Below are 17,238 nucleotides of genomic sequence, written 5' to 3'. Positions count from 1 at the left end.
TTTCACCTGTGAATGGAAACCTTAAAGTGTTTTTGTTAGTGACTGCTTGTCTAGTCGGTCGTCCCTCTTGATGTGACCTGTGAAATCAGCAACCTGAAACATATTATCACCAGATAATTTCTTGCTCTCAGAGTCCTTTTTTCCCTGAAAAAACACTCATGTTAACAAAACAATATTTATACATTTGGAACAGAATCAATTCTTTTTGATCCAATCCATCCTGACATTCTGCAAAAGAAAATTTTTAAGTTATGCGCTGTGCAGGTGTCGCACCTTTCTGTCACAATAATAAGCCAGGATAGCTAGCCAAATTCATCCATAGCCATTATTTCATTGGGCACAGTCTGCCCTGTTCGTTCACTCCTGTATGACAAGATCAAGCTGGTTTTAAAATGGTCCTTCTGACTAGTGCTGTGTTGAAAAAATCGATTCACCAATTCTTAATCGATTTTCATATTAATTTCTAAAGATCGATCCGTAACTCTGAGAATCGATTTAATAATAGGCCTACATTTTGCCGCGTCATTGAATTCACGCATGCGCGCGAGGTGGAATGACATTAAAACAACGAACATGGCGGTCAGTAACGTTAAGCAAGCGGTAACTTTGAAAACTCCAGAAACGCTCAAAGCTGCGATCTGGGACCATTTCGGGTTCAGAAGCAATGCAGAGAACGAGCTTGACAAAAGCAAAGCAATTTGCAAAGCCTGCCAAATGGAGGTGAAGTATTGTGGAAATACTACAAATCTCAGGAACCACATGATGCGACATCATCAAGACATCATATCCAAGCACGCCACCGGACCGCAACAGATGACACTGAAACAAGCTCTACAACTGCCAACTAATTCTGCACGCTCTGTCAAAATAACTGAGGCGATTGCGGGCTTCATTTGCAAAGATATGCGCCCGTATTCTGTTGTTGAGAACGTGGGATTCAGGCGGCTAATGAAGGTAATGGAACCAAATTATGTCATTGTGTCTCGCAAACGTCTGTCTGAAGAAGTGATCCCCAACATATACCAGACAGTAAAAGATGGTGTAATGTGTAAGCTTAAGACCGCAGAGAGGGTGGGCATTACGAGTGACACCTGGACATCCGTAGCTACGGAATCTTACATGAGTGTGTCAGCACACTACAGAGACGAGCTCTGGAACCTCGTGTCTTTCGTGCTGCAGACAACCGAAGTTCAATCGAACCATCGCTCTGTCAGTCTAGCTGAAATGTTAACCAAAGCTATGGAGGAGTGGGGGCTGATGAGTAAAGACCCAGCCATAGTCACTGACAACGCGGCGAATATGGTCCGTGCGGTTGAGATTACGGGGCTAACCCACGTCGGCTGCTTCGCGCACATAATCAACCTGGCCTCGCAAGCCGGTCTCAAACTGCCGAATGTTGCACGCCTTCTTGGGAGAGTAAGGCACATCGCAAAGTTCTTTCATCGCAGTACAACTGCCACCCGTATCCTCAAAGAAAAGCAGAAGCTACTGCGGCTGAATGCACACAAGCTCAAAATTGATGTGGTGACTCGTTGGAACAGTGCACTAGAAATGCTTGAGCGCTTTTTAGAGCAGCAACCCGCGATCTCTGCCGCTCTGCTCTCACCTGATGTGCGGAGAAATGAAAAGGATCTTTGCAGCCTGAAGGAAGAGGACATAACAGATGCAGAAGATGTGGTCAGAGCTCTAAAGCCAATGAAGACAGCCACTCAAGTGATGTCAGAAGAAAAGTGCCCAACTCTCTCAGTGATAGCACCTCTGCATGCTCTGCTGCTGAAAGAGATGACCAGTCTCCCAGAAGACTCCAGAGTTGTTAAGGACACGAAGGATGAGATCAAGAAAAACTTAAGCACAAGGTAGGCCTCTCTCTCTCTCTCTGTGTGTGTGTGTGTGTGTGTGTGTGTGTGTGTGTGTGTGTGTGTGTGTGTGTGTGTGTGTGTGTGTGTGTGAGAGTGTGAGAGTTAGTGTGTGTGAGTTAGTGTGTGTGTGTGTGTGTGTGAGAGTTAGTGTGTGTGAGTTAGTGTGTGTGTGTGTGTGAGTTAGTGTGTGTGTGTGTGTGTGTGTGTGTGTGTGTGAGTTAGTAGTTAGTGTGTGTGTGTGTGTGTGTGTGTGTGTGTGTGTGTGTGTGTGTGTGTGTGTGAGTTAGTGTGTGAGTGTGTGTGTGTGAGTTAGTGTGTGTGAGTTAGTGTGTGAGTGTGTGTGTGTGTGTGAGTTAGTGTGTGTGTGTGTGAGTCAGTGTGTGAGTGTGTGTGAGACTATTTTACTGTATGTAAATATATATATATATAAACGAAACTTCATTAAAGACATTATTGTCCTCCTCAGGGGGGATAAATTGATAAAAATGTGTGAAATTTAAATTCCAGGTATGTAAACCAGAAGGACATGCTGTACGTAGCTTCAGCTATTGATCCACGTTTCAAAGCTCTGCCATTCCTGAATGAGGAGGAGCGAGACAGGACCTTCTCCAGACTCCAGACTGAAGCAGTGTGTGGGATGGAGGAAGATGCATATAATGTAAGTAATCATTTTAAAAAGAAACTCAGTGGAAAAAGTCCACTCTCTCTTTCACTCACACACACCTCCATAAAATACAAATTCTCTCTCTCTCTTCTTACACAGCAAGATGATGCTGCTGATGAAGTTGATGGAGTGGAGGAAGAGGTGGAACCCCAACCTCCGGCACCCAAGCAATTCAAGCAATCCAGTGCTTTGGAGTCTCTCTTTGGGGAAGCCTACAGACCACAAGAGGAAGTAGGACCACAGAAAACTAAAGCGGCAGAGGCAGAAGACGAGATCAAAAGGTACAGGGCAAGGAGACCTGCGGGACTGCAGGACAATCCTCTCATCTGGTGGCGAGAGAATGAAAAGGAGTATCCTCTTTTGGCTCGCATGGCAAAGCGATATCTCTGTGTCCCAGGAACCAGCGTCACATCTGAGAGGATTTTTTCAACTGCAGGTGATATCATTACTGCCAAAAGAAGTTGCCTTACACCTGGGCATGTCAATGAGCTACTGTTCCTGCAGAAGAATCTTTCCATTCCTGAGTGATGGCAGTTCACACTCTGGGATAAGACAAGTTTAATTTCCAGTTTATTTTTATTTGCACTTTAATAGGCAAGGCCTTTTCCAGTTTTTATTTATTTTTATCTACTATTTTAGTATAAAATGAAATTACCAGTTTACACAAATACACTTTAAAGGCAATTTAATGTCTTATACCTGGAGTACTTGAAGGTTTTACACAAAACTGTTACACACTTGTGTTTTCTAAAGGTTTTGTAAGTTCAAATGTTATTTACATTCTGTGTAATGTTGTCTGTTTACTGTGAAGCCAGTAACAAGTACTGTAGAACAAATGTGTTCTAAATGTTGATCATTAAAATAAAAAAATAAAGGTGCATTTGCATCTGAACTGTAGGAGCTTTTTGGAAAATTCTTAATGTCATTTTTAATAATACATCAGGTTTGCGTCTAAATAATCGGTCTGCTGCTATAATAATAGTATCAATATGTTGAATGACTACAGTCCTGTAATTCAGGTAACGGCTGAAAAAAAAGCTTTTTTCAAAAACACTTATCTAAATCTCGAAGATCGGATCGGATCGGATCAGATCGAATCGAATCGAATCGAATAATGATAATCGATTCAAGATATTGAGAATCGGAATCGAATCGATTCTTGAAATTTGAATCGATACCCAGCACTACTTCTGACCCCCCTGACCCCCCTGGGTTTTGAAAGGCTCTTATCTGATCATTTGTTCGTGTGTATGTGTGTGTGTGTGTGTGTGTTTCTTTGCTCATGCCATGTGCCCAAAAGTCTGCATTCTCTGTAAAGAAAAACAAATGTTAAGGTTATTGTCACATGTGTTCTGTGTGTCCACTGTGCTGCCGTATCCGCCCTTGGCATTTCCTGTTGAAACATTTCTTGTTATTAGCACACTTTACAGACTTTTGTTAGGGAGAAGAATGACTTCTTGCAGGGCTTTACTCAATTAAACCATTCTGAGATTTACTCAATCTCAACATCCATTGCTCCACCTGTGCGATGGCTTTGGGAATCCCAAACCATCCCCCATTTTTGATGCACCATCTTACTTGTGCATCAAATTAACATAATTGTGTTTTGATTCACTAAACTAAACACTGTCCTCCAGACATCTTCCTCTGCCTCCCAAACAGAACGTTGCATTCTTCACTCCAAGCCACAATCTCGTCCTCCCATCAAAGTACCCGAAACGCAAATGGCCCTCACTCTCAACTCAGTTTCAATTCTCAGTCATTTACAAACATTTTAAGTCATCAACCGTCTCCATCAGGTCAGTTGTTTCTTCACAGACTTTCTTTTGTCAGTCGAACAACATTCTCGCCCTTTGTTCACACAAATGTTAAAAGCTCTCTCGCTGATTTGATGTTGATCTAGCCAATTTTTTTACTGTATTGTTGCCGTCAACTTATTTTATTTCAATCCATGATGGATTCCGATCTACAACTCCACAATTCCAACTTCCATCAGAACTTAAACTGATCTAGAAATTCATTCAAATCTACTTTATATCATAAATGACTTACTTACTTATTTACACATACACACAGGGTCCGAAATTAACACCCGCCAAGCGCCAAATGCGGGTAGATTTTCCATTTGGCGAGTAAATCTCAAAAGGCTATCCGCCACACTGGCGGGTGAATGTTCATACCAAAATAGTAATGTAATAAAATGTTTTTAATAAAATGTTTGTCTCGCCATTGTCTTATGTGATCGGTGAGTAGCCGAATGTAGACGAACAGCTGCGCGTGTGACAGGGCGCATGTTTAACTGAAGAACGAGCAGAGAGAGAGAGAGAGCGAGCCCCGGTCGCGCGCGCGCTCTCTCTCTCTTTCTCTCTCTCAGTGGAGACAGGCGAAAGGCTTCACCGTCTCCTAACCGCTGTCTTCAGCATCCGAAATTAACACCCGCCAAGCGCCAAATGCTGGTAGATTTTCCGTTTAGCGAATAAATAATAAAATAAAATGTTCGGACACTCGGGAGGTCGTGAGATATTGCACACGTTACGAGTCAGTTAAACTGATATTCGCTTCAAAGCAGCTGGTACACGGCACGACTGTCCGTGAGCTTTCGCGCTAAACACAAGAGACTGGAGTTTTCAATGTTGCAGGCAATAGCTTCAGATAGAAAATGACAGAAATGTGTGTGAACAGTAATGGACAGATTATGAACAGCTAAATGAACAGTAGCCATTCCTTTCAACATAAAAACGAGAGAGAGAGAGAGAGAGAGAGAGAGAGAGAGAGAGAGAGATTAAGAGTGTGTGTGTGTGTGTGTGTGTGTGTGTGTGTGTGTGTGTGTGTGTGTGTGTGTGTGTGTGTGTGTGTGTGTGTGTGTAAAATAAAAAATAAAAAATAAAAAAATTATTATAGCCTACATTTCAAATTTTGCTCTGGACAATTTTTTATGTTTGTATTCAACATAATACCTTATTATCTCAATTAAATGTACTGAAATTAATGTATATGTGACACAAACAGGCTGTTTATTATTTTGGCCGGTAAAAAATATGCTTGGCTGGTGGATTTTTTCATCTACCAGTCCCTGTGGCAGGTGAGCCAAAAAGTTAATTTCGGACCCTGCATACACACATATTTGTTCATGTTCATATTTCGTATTCATATCTTTTCTCTAAAGAAATTTACATTTTAAATCAGATTTTAAAACTTAAATTTTCCTGTAGCTTTTACCTAATTTACATGGCCTCTTAACCATTTTCAAAACATGTCTATTAATTTGTTTTTTACAAAAGTCAGCTGTGTTGATTTTGTTCATTATCATTACTTTGCTTCAGCTTTCTTTAGCTGACCATAACAGAAAGACAACATGTCAATCCTTCCTCAAGCAGTCTCTCTCTCTCTTTCTCTAAACAAATGCTCTTTTCAACAGCCTTCTAAGACTGTAATTTGGACAAAATGTAACAATAAATACATTACAATAACTTATTTTATGTATTAGTTCCTTCGTTACTCAATCTTTTCCTTGAATCTACAAAATCTGTCTTCCTCTTTAGCCACCACCATGTCTTATAATGGCCCTTTGTCATGTCCAATGACCTTCATTAGTCTAAATTCCTTGCCCTTAAGGCAACTAGCATCTTAAAATGTTGTTACTGTCTTCACAGCAGAAAATTTCATTCACCTCATGGTCTGAAAACATTCTTTGTGTTTGGAGTCCCTGTAATCAATGGTTCTCGATTGCCCGCTGTCGCACGCTATAGGTGACAGCTGTGACTCTGTCATACTATTTGCATATTACTGAGATTAGAAGCAATTGTCTCTATGATAAATAAGCTCTTTTAAGTGAAGGAGCATTTGGATATATATATACTGGAGTGGAAGTTGGATCGGAGCAGACTTATAATTTCTTATAGACCCCCCTAGATGCTCTTGGCCCAACAGAAGCATCACAACCACTCCCTTTTCATAGATACACCTCCCTATCCTGGTGGGCAGGTGCTCAGTGGCCGGTGTAGTTCCTGCCTTAGGTCGTCCCCCTACTGGCCACCGGAGAATCTTACCCGTCTTTGGAATCTACACCTCATTTGCGCACTGATTATAGCTCTACTTCACTTGAGCAGAATTATCATAGTTTGTTTGTTAAGAAAAATCTTTTTTTTTTTCTTTTTTTTTGGGGGGGGGTTGAAAAAAGGTAATCAAAACACTGTGCTTTACCATAAATAGCTCATTAACATTTACAACACATGCTCAGATAACAGCTTTTAGCTGACATTTGAATGAGAAGAGAGACTTTTGAGCCATTCAGGACTAATATTTTGCACTTTCATAAACTAACTTCAGACTTTATCTATCATATTTTAACACTAGCCTAGCTTGAGTTATCTTTTCCATAAATTAAATGCATTTTCAATTCAAGCATCATTTTTATAGTTTCTTTTTGCCCATATAGGGAATTTAGACATTATAAATTCCTACTCAGAATGAGTGTCTGTTGCACTGAACTGTTTCAGCCAAATCACAAGCTTATCTTTTAAAATCAACACATCAGCTTTTGTTTCTTTCATAATCAACACGAACAAGCGTTTAATCAAATGCCTTTTTACGCATTTTACATTTATCAACTGTTAATCCCTCAACACTGCTTCTACGTAGCCTATTTGATTCTTTAGAGAACAAATAATTATTATTGAGTCTCAATAACGTTTCAAATTTCATCTAAATTTTAGTTGTCATGTTCTCAAATTACCATAGTTTTAATATCTTACTTCCATATTTTCTCTTCTATGAGTTTATCAATCTGCAATTATGATCATCTAGAACCTTTTTTAAGCGTTTCATTAAAAGACAATCATTTTATAGCCTTCTTCAGATCTTCTCTCTGTAATTTTCTGTTTATTCTAATATGACCAGATCTAGCTGTAATAGATTGCCCTCTCTAACCCTCCCCTCCTAGGCCAAATTGTCTTTCACACCTAGGGGTCTTCATTTATGGTTAAATTACCTTCCGTTCCTTCCTGACTGAAAAGTTTCCCGTGGCTTAAGGTGTTAAAAGTTCCCCAGTAGCATGTGTTTTTGCTATGAGCGAGCCTTAAGAAAACAGACATGCATTCCAGAAGATAAACATGCTTAACACCACACAATGTCTGAAGAAGTTAAGAAAAGTTTTTTTTTGTTTCATTAACACTACATTAATACATGTCACCTCACATCATTTAGAATTCTAAATTCCCCTGAGTCTTCTAGATTCCCCCTTCCCTCGGGGGTTTTACTGTCCTCACTCGAAAATTCTTTGTTTGTGGGTAAATGATCTTTATCTTTCCTGAAGATAATTACCTACACTAAAAGTTCAAAGGCTCTTTTGAACTATTTGTTTCACTTTGTGTCACACTGTTCTGTTTACTATCTGCTTTCAAAAACATCCCCCATTCACTAATGCAAACAGAGCTACTAATGCAATCTGTTGCAAATTGAATTATAATAGCCAAATGCCAAATCATAGTAACATTACTCTGTTTTTCTAACCCATATTAACACAGAATTTTCTTCAAATTTGTATAATTTTGGCACTTTCTTTGTTTGGAGCCAATCTATGTTTATCATTTCTTTCCAATCAGAATCAAACTTTTACAAAAGCATAATTTGCAAATCAGTTAGAGCTTCAGCTGCTTACAGCATTTGCTCTCTTCTGTCTCACTATTATTTATCAGGACTGTTTCACAGAAATCACAATATCATTCATATCTCAGTCCCTAAATTTACGCAGACTAAGGGTGTTTGGTGTAAGTCAGAACATTATGTTTTTATTTTATCAGGCAGTGATAGAAAGTGTCATCAGGTATGGGATGACAGCGTGGTTCGGTAACCTCTCTACAGTCAAAATCAAAGTTGCAGCGCCTGGTACAGACCGCTATGAAGGTGAAATTAAAGTTTCACAAATTTCCCCCAGGGGACAATAAAAGTATATTCTATTCTATTCTATTCTATATTCTATAATGTTAACAACTTTTGATTTTAAGAAAGATACTAGTAAATGGTGAAATTAACATTAACAAAGATTAATAAATGCTGTAGAAGTGCAGTTTATTAATAGTTAATGTACAAAAGTTGTATATTGTACCTTTAATAACGCAGACAAATATAATTACTGGGTAATAAGGGAATGTGTTTAACAGGACAGATGCAGTGAGTTTATATCAGCACAAATCCAATATGATCATCAAGGATCATTCTGATATTGAAAATATGAAACCTGTATGTATTTTCTGTACAAAGTTATTTAAAAGTGTTTTTCATACAAGTAAAAAATAAACATGAATACCCAGACAAATAAAATGAAATTATATGCATAGTTTATCAATCCAGCAAGTACAAGCTAAAGGTGCTGGACTTTCAGTTTACTTTATAGTTTTGTAATACATTTTCTCAAAATTAGATAGGGTGAGTAAATTGTGTGGTGTTACACGAAAGATGTGCTGGTAGCTATTCTTAGATTTGGCAATTAAAAAATGACACAAATTTGTTATAATAGAAAGCATCTAAATATGCACAGTGCATTACTCAGTACGGACATAATGACTAAAAGAAGAGAGTCTATACACCTTGGATGGCTTGGGGGTGAGAAAAGATCATTTACATTTTTGGGTGAACTAACCCTTTAATAAATGCTACCACCAGTTATTAAAAAAAAACTAAATGCATGAATACAAATGTAATACAACTATGATTAAAAACATGGTGTATAAACTCAAGTTTCCATCATGTGTTTTCCAAAAGTGATCTTGAACTGTTTTTTTTCCGACATAGTCATGAAAAATTAAACTTTCATTAATATTTGTCTTCCTCTGCTGGTACAATACAAACACAAACATATTCAGGCTCTATATTTACTCCAACCTTTTTGAATTTATACTACGTGTTTATACAAATAAGATGGTTAATCTATGAATGAAAACGTGTAGTTTGCTGCTTTGAAATAAAAGTTGTTTCACTGCCACCTGTCAGAGGATCAATGAAATCTAAATGAAGTCTTAATTTATAACAGTGAAGTCACTGTATCTTCAGTCTCTGTTGATTCTGTTGACTGTGAGTCTCTGTAGTGGATCCTTATTCACCATCAGATGATCATCAGAAGATCAGACCGTCACCTAATACTATTCAGTCCTAAAATAAAACACACAAACAGTCACATATGCAGTATGAGTCATTACGTCTGTCACATCTTTTCCTCAGAAAACGTATCACTAACTAGATAAAGTATATTAATTCATTCTCAAGCAAGATAATATAGCTTCTATCTGATGCTCAAAGTCACTTTACAAAATAAAAATGACATGAAAGGTCACTTTCACACAACGGACAGCTGATACAGAACCAGCAGAAATGACTATTGCTCTCCACTACAAATTTAATATCAGTTAATAACAAACAACCCAAATCTCACAGTTATCACAGTTAAAGGGACAGTTAAAGTCACAACCAGTCACAACATTATGAGCAAAATAAACTCATATTAAACAGTTTCAAGTTCAGAGCCCTACAGAAACTGAAACTGTATTTAAGACTTCAAGACATTAAGACATTAATATCTGAAATATTCACACACATGTGGTGTTACTGAACCTGGTACAATTTCCTTTTATTTCTAGTGAGTAAAACAGCCATTTCAACATTAAATGAAATGATGATGATGATGATGATGAAAATAGTTGAAAAAAATATATATATATTCTTACATTAGTGTATGCAGTTTATAAACTGGATTTTCCACCAGATTCTCCAGCAGGGTCACTCCTGAGTCTTCTAGATTATTATCAGACAGATTCAGTTCTCTCAGGTGTGAGGGGTTTGATCTCAGAGCTGAAGCAAGAGCAGCACAACCTTCATCTGTGACACCACATTCATATAACCTTAAAAAAGTAAAGATGAACTTGAAAGATTGCATTATTTATTTATTTCAAGATTTCTATAGATATTGCAATATTTTGTTTTCATGAATTCTTTTGGCCACGATGATCATGCAGTTTAAAAAATCTGATATGATGAAAGCCCTGGATCAGGGGAACAACACACCACTTTTTTCAGTTGCAGCTACATATGAAGAGTTTGGTTCCAAAACGCAATAAATCCATTTTGATTAATTTGAGTAAAACTGTGTTTTCTTTACCAAGAAAATGGCAAGATGAAAACCACTATTTTCTGTTTCAAACTTTCACATAGTATCTTTAGGTTATAATAACATAAAAAATTCAAATCCAGATTTTAATTTTCTAAGATTTATTATAAAAACGGATAATTTTTTCCCCAAAAAGCAATAAATCCATGAAACTTTTTTTTTTAATTCAATTAATTCATTGAAAAAAAGTTATTTTTCATATTGATTCATACATTCAACTCTGAAAAGTGCATTCATCTTTGCCCTGTTACATTCATTTAGTTGACTAGTGCTATATTATAAATATTATAATATTATAAATAAATAAATATATTAACAAAAAAAATTAATGGCATTAATAAAAACACGTACTTTGTCATGTTAGGAACACTGTAAAGAAGAAAGATTTACATAGCCAATTATAGTATCAATTTTATATCACTTGTAGTCCTAAAAGATTTTTACAAATATTTTATTCAACCCATTGCCCCGTTGAGCAAGGTCACCATGAGCTATTGATAGGTAAAGGAATAGCTATTAATAGCTCACAGTGACCTTGCTCAACAGGGCTATGGGTTGAATAATGGCAGAGTTTTGCATCAAGTTTTAAACAATAAATAAAAATCACATTCATTTTTAACACACTGAATTTGTTTTCTTGTGCATACTATAAATCCATTACATTAATATAATATCTGTGTAAAACTGTGCAAAATAGAACTGTAAAGAAGATTAAAAACTGATTTGTATAACACCTCTTGTATTAGACTACAGAAAATTACATTCATATTTAAGACATCTTTGTTGCATTTCGCCGTTCTCTCACGGCCCTCGACCTCGTCTTGCAACACCAGCGCGACACACCGATCTCGTATCTCTCATGGAGGAGCGGAAGCATAAAGGATGAGAGACGACGGTGCAGGACGAGAGAGGACAGGTGTTTGTGTTATCATTAAGAAATCAGTGAATGGTCACTCTCAAAAGGATGACACAATGCACAGCTACTCTTCATGACTGTCACAGTCAATATCAGTCGGCTGTGACTGAGTGAGTGCATTAACATAGAAGGCACGCACATTGGCACTCACACCAATTTCAGAGAGCAAGTTCAGCACATCCTTCCTTTTTTCTTCTTTCACTGTGCTCTCATTGGGAAGCTGATTTGGCTTGAAGTTTGCCCACTTCTTTCCTCTCTTCAGTATTGAGTGATAGCAGTATTCACTGCTATACACAGCCTTGAATCCCAGTTTGTCATTCCTCAATTCCAGCATTCTTGCATCACTTAGCTTAAATGACTTCTGTGACTTTACAAAAAACTGTGTTTCCGCCTTGAAATCATAAGCCTTCCAGTGTTGCCCATAGATGTGAACATTTCCATGGTTGCGCAAAATTTCGTAATATTCTTCCGGCATAAGAATGGTATCCTTCTTTCGAATCTGTTGCTCAATCCTTCCAAATACACGGTCCACAGGAAGAAAACTGTGCCCCCTTATAGGGAACACATACTCCACACTAATCGTAGGAAATGCCTCCATCCAGGCAAACAGCATGGACAGAAGATTTATGTTTTTGTTTTGACCAAAACAAGAATCGCTGAACAATCGCAGCCTTTGAGCACGGTGAACAGCACCACTCAACTGTTGACGTAAACAGTGGTCCAGAGCTGAAGCAGTCATGTTACTACCTTTTCTATTCTCATGCTCCATCCATGTGTACAGATGAACATCATCCACTGCTTGTTTACTGCCCTTCCCATGGTGAATAACAACACCAAAGACATACATGTGCAGCTGTCTGGAATAGTATGCTTGACCAATGGGGGTTCTAGGGAGAATCAAATTCTGCATCATGTCAAAGCATAGAGTCACTGCATAATGATCTACCTTCCCCACCAAATCATAGAACACCCGTGCTCGTCTCCTGTGTAAATTGTAGGATGTGGACTCACTGCGTTTCTCTTCTTCAGTTAAGCTTGGGTCCTTAACTCTCAGTTGAAACCTGGCACATGAAGAACAGGCATCTGTAGCAGGATGCCCAAATCCAAGGTTGAAGTGCTGTCGAAAAACAGTGTAATACAGGGAGTAGATGACTAAATCATGATTTTGCTGGACGAATAGCTTGTGCATTCTCATTACGCTGAGGTCACTGGGTAGGTATTTCCGACCAGGTGCTCCCCTTCTTCCATAATGGCTAGCCCTACATGTAAACGTTTGGATGTGATCCATCACAAGCTGCTTCTTGGCCTCATTTTCAGCCACCTTACGAGCACCACCCCTGCGTTCTGGTCTGGCTGTAGCGTTGAGTGCATAAAACTTTGCCACTCGAGACACACGATCCTTGCCGATACCTACAATGACAAAAGAAGAAAAAGAAAAAAAGTGTTTATGTATGTATGTATGTATTTATTTATCTACCTATTCCTTAATTAAATTATTTATTCATTCATTCATTCATTTATTCTCTTCTTCATTTATTCAATCACAGGATCCATTTGCAACAACAGACATGCAAGAATTTTGTGATTAAGCAGTGCATCAGCCAACTGAATTGCAGTCATTCATGCAAACCTATAGCTTATGTAATCCTAATGTGTGTGTGTGTGTGTGTGTGTGTGTGTGTGTGTGTGTGTGTGTGTGTGTGTGTGTGTGTGTGTGTGTGTGTGTGTGTGTGTGTGTGTGTGTGTGTGTGTGTTAGGGCTGCACAAAATATCAAAATATCGCAAATGTATATATTGCAATATGCATATCGCAATGGCTTGCTATAACTGGGGTCTAACTTTTGGAGCTTTAATAGGAATCAGTATACTGTATATTTAATTCATACAATAAAAACTAAGCAGTGTTTTATTTTTACATTTGATTATTCAGTTTATGTTGTTAAATAAACCTTTATGGTTAAATAAAACCATATTTTAAATATCATTTTAATTTATTTAACACACTTTAAGCATTATTGTATCACATATCGAATATCGCATTATTTAATGAGTTATCGCAAATCGTATTTTCCTCGTGCAGCCCTAGTGTGTCTACGTAGGCTTATATACATTAATTAAACGTGTAGTAGGGCTATTTATCAAATAGCATTGGCAGATGACCAGACAACTAGGCTATGTCTCATCGTGCAGGGCTGATGGCCAGCATAGTAGGACTACATCTTCACAATAATGTTACTAAGATGACAAATACGAGCAGGATGGGATGCATGGGCTATGCGCTTCTATTTATAGGAACACCCCCTGAGGGAACCCCCTTTCGCTGCACCTCGATAGTATCAATAAGCTTGAAATCAAAGCACACAAGTGTAGTGGTGCCTCATTCATGATATATGCTACATTGTAAAGCCAGTGATATGCTTGATTTTTAATTAAGCTGTCGTCATATAACGTTAGCCTAGGCTAAATAATCACCGTGTCATTTAATGATGCACACGCTAAAGAGCAGGCAGTCCTGTATGAATAGCTATAATTAATAAATCAAACATAACCTTACCCAATACGCTGCAAAAGGTGGTCTTGCAGACAGGAATCTTTGTTGGATGATCTTCAGTCAGCAAATGGTATTCGTTTGTGACCTCCCTATTCTTCTGTATCTCACTGTTGTCAACCTTGGGACGTCGCCGCTGAACTTTTTTGACAGTGATCAGCTGTAAAATGGCTTGGTCCTGCTCGGTTTTTGTTGACTTGGAGTAAAATAATTGAAAGTTTTTCAAAAGATCCCCCAGGGTCAATGTGTCAGCGTGACAGAAATGTGATGTTGTCGCCGTGTGAGAACAAGAAACAGCAGGCATTTTTCCTCCTCCCGAGTGCCTCATCTTCTTAATCTCCTCACGTAAATGATTTGATTTCGATGGCTTACGTTTCTTCCCCACCACAGAAACCACCACAGGTTCATCAATGCCGTCAAAATTATTCATTTTTGTTTTTGTTTGTTGATCACAAATATCTTAAATATAAGGAAAATATGTTTTCAAAGCGCCGCCGTTTTGTTTACAGTGCGTGGAATTGTGCGCTGTGATTGGTTGAGCGGATATATGGCATTCTGCAGAGAAAGGAGACTGCCGTTTGTCGCGGTATTGAAAAAAAGGGAGTAAACATGACAGAATAACACGGTGAATATCGAATTTTAAGTAAAATTAAATATTGACTTTTCAATATCGACCTAATACGATACTGATTTTCGCGGGTACTCAATTTTTTTTTAAATGGCATTTATCGCGTTTTGGAACCAAACTCTTCATATTTTGAGGCAATGTTCACAGTTGGGCAAGGGTGGTCTGTTTGCACAAGCATTACAAGGTAAGTTAGTGTACACCAATCATTTTTAATTACAAAAAAAAAAACTCTTCACTTTAACCTGCGTTTGTTGTCTGATTTGTAGTTTGTTCGGTTTATTTAACTATACGTTTTATTTTATTTTGGGGGATAATAATATATTTAGATCTTCCTTTTCAGGTCGACTCCTCACCCCTGCCTTCTACTGCCAACAGGATCTGACGGTTCAAGCAGGAATCTGTTGCTTAACCACCGCCAATGGATATTTTGTATGCACAATCTATATATTAATCCTTATTCACTCCGAGACTTTATAGTAGAGATGATCTTACCCCAGTCTCTCAAGTTTACAGAGAGGTTTCTTCAGTACAGTACAGAGCAGCTTCACTCCTGAGTCTCCTAGATTATTCCCAGACAGATACAGTTTTCTCAGGTGTGAGGGGTTTGATCTCAGAGCTGAAGCCAGAGCAACACAACCTTCATCTGTGACACCACAATCATACAACCTGTAGAGAACAATGACACACTCCTCACTCTCTCAGATCAGCTCAACAAGGTATTTCTCATGATCACAATCAAAATAACAATGTTATGATAAGGTGAGAGAGACAATGAGAAAAATTGTATCATTTAAAAAATATATAAGTGATATGTGATGTCCAAGTATGGTAACCCATACTCAGAATTTGTCCAATGCATTTAACCCTTCCTAGTTAGTGCACATCACATGAATAAAGTTTCCTCTGAAATCATATTATTATTCTTTTTGCCCCCTGAACATTCTACAACAGATTTATAATAGTGACTAAGAATAATTGATATTACATCTATAGCTCTCCTAGCAACACACTGATGAGTATCACCCAAAAAATATTTTTCTACATACATTTACTATACTCCCTCCATCCATTATCCAACCAATAAAAAGTATGGACTTACGGTCTTATGACCAAGATCATGTGAATCTCAGAGAGATGGAAGCATAAGTGATATTTCTATCAGAAGACTCGTAGGTAATTTCATCATTCATTCATTCACTTTTCCTGTGACATGCAGTGTTTTAATGTTTTAACTACAGAGAAGATTGCTTAGTGTATTATAATAGCAGAACTCGTGGTCTGATAAAAATATTTTCGCGCAAATAATGATCAATAATGCACAATAAGGCCTATCCGTTTGCATTAAAAATATAAAGCAATTAAAAATACTATTTGGCCAGTGGAAAATATTGAGAAAAACTTTCTCTGAAATATATTTTATACAAGTTTGATTTACTTATTTTTAAAAAAAGGCAAGGGTAGGCTCCTAAAAAGGGCTGGGTACCAAGTCTCGATACTTTTTAGGTACAGACCGAATTGCCTCGATACTATCGAGTATCGAAAAATGACATGTTGTTCGATTCCAGATTTCGATACCTAAGGAGTTAACTCTTCAACGTCAGTGCTCAAACAAATGCATATGAAATGCACAACGACACACATTGAGTGTCAGCGTCAGTTCTGGCAGGCCAGGTAGTCAAGACGCTGCATCGCTATTTGCTAACAACACAGCCGCATCAGCTGATTCTGCTCCAGCTGAGCTGCATTAGCTGGTTGACTCCCCTCGAAGCTAAATGGCTCGCTCAAATAGGGCGCCCTATTTAAAGCACTCAGTTGCATCCCGTCTACTTGCTTGCTGTTTGCTTTGCTGCTGTCAGTACGTTCAAAAACGCTCATGCTGTCGTTTCACACAAAATTACAATTGCTTCTTCAGCATGTGATCCAGTGCTTTCAGCGCTGTCGGATGTTCAGTCTTCACTCCTCGATATGGCTGTCAGGATATCAACGCTGGAAACCAGCTCCGCATTCAGATTTGGCAAGTGCCATTCCAGTGCTGATCCGCCGGAGCCGCTGTTTGTCACACAGACGGGGAAACCAACGTCTAGAGCCTGGTTTGCTTCTCACTTACTTTTCACTATGCCAATTTTGCGGACTGCCTCAGGACCGTTATACAGCTCATTCTCTGCGCATCGGTGTAGAAACTACAGCGGCAGCATGCGCTCCGGGTTAACCCTCAAAGCCATGGGGCGGTGGTCTTCTGCCGCTTATGAACGATACCTCCGTCCCGACGTTCTGGCTATTCTATATGCTCAAGGCCATGAGCCCAGGTCCCTGATTGTTTGCCTAATAAATAATTGCGCTCATCTGCTAAACCTGCTTTTGCTCTGCTGGTGACAATCGCCCCTGACGTGCTACCGGTGGCTTAAAAATTTCCATTTTTGTTATTTCAGGAGGCTGAGGTCTCGTTATCTCATTTTATAGCG

The 17,238-nt window shown here is 38.5% G+C and overlaps 2 protein-coding genes across 2 annotated transcripts in view; one reads left to right on the top strand and one right to left on the bottom strand.

Moving 5' to 3' along the window:
• Positions 1–411: 411 nt before the first annotated feature.
• On the top strand, positions 412–3,304 carry LOC306997694 (E3 SUMO-protein ligase ZBED1-like). Its single transcript, XM_079611083.1, has 3 exons — positions 412–1,856; positions 2,367–2,517; positions 2,623–3,304. The coding sequence occupies exons 1-3, from the start codon at positions 538–540 to the stop codon at positions 3,049–3,051; spliced, it is 1,899 nt and encodes a 632-aa protein (XP_079467209.1). The 5' UTR covers positions 412–537; the 3' UTR covers positions 3,052–3,304.
• A 3,386-nt stretch (positions 3,305–6,690) lies between these two features.
• Positions 6,691–17,238, bottom strand: part of LOC306997681 (uncharacterized protein) — a 93,986-nt gene continuing 83,438 nt past the window's right edge. Inside the window, exons 14-16 of the mRNA XM_079611043.1 lie at positions 15,269–15,442; positions 10,245–10,418; positions 6,691–9,672 (exon numbers count right to left, since the gene is read on the bottom strand). Coding sequence (XP_079467169.1) covers positions 9,663–9,672; positions 10,245–10,418; positions 15,269–15,442 — 358 coding nt within the window. The 3' untranslated portion in view covers positions 6,691–9,662. The remainder of the gene's footprint in view (positions 9,673–10,244; positions 10,419–15,268; positions 15,443–17,238) is intronic.

The sequence above is a fragment of the Phoxinus phoxinus genome (genome assembly GCF_949152265.1).
Source record: "Phoxinus phoxinus genome assembly, chromosome: 4".
Lineage (NCBI taxonomy): Eukaryota > Metazoa > Chordata > Actinopteri > Cypriniformes > Leuciscidae > Phoxinus > Phoxinus phoxinus.
This window is presented reverse-complemented; position numbering and strand designations above follow the sequence as displayed.

Bases quoted from the DNA above. Each gene is read 5' to 3' on its own strand.
- LOC306997694 (XM_079611083.1), top strand. From the start codon at position 538: ATGCGCGCGAGGTGGAATGACATTAAAACAACGAACATGGCGGTCAGT. The intron at 1,857-2,366 runs GTAGGCCTCTCT...TTTAAATTCCAG, and splicing joins AAGAAAAACTTAAGCACAAG to GTATGTAAACCAGAAGGACA. The intron at 2,518-2,622 runs GTAAGTAATCAT...CTTCTTACACAG, and splicing joins TGGAGGAAGATGCATATAAT to CAAGATGATGCTGCTGATGA.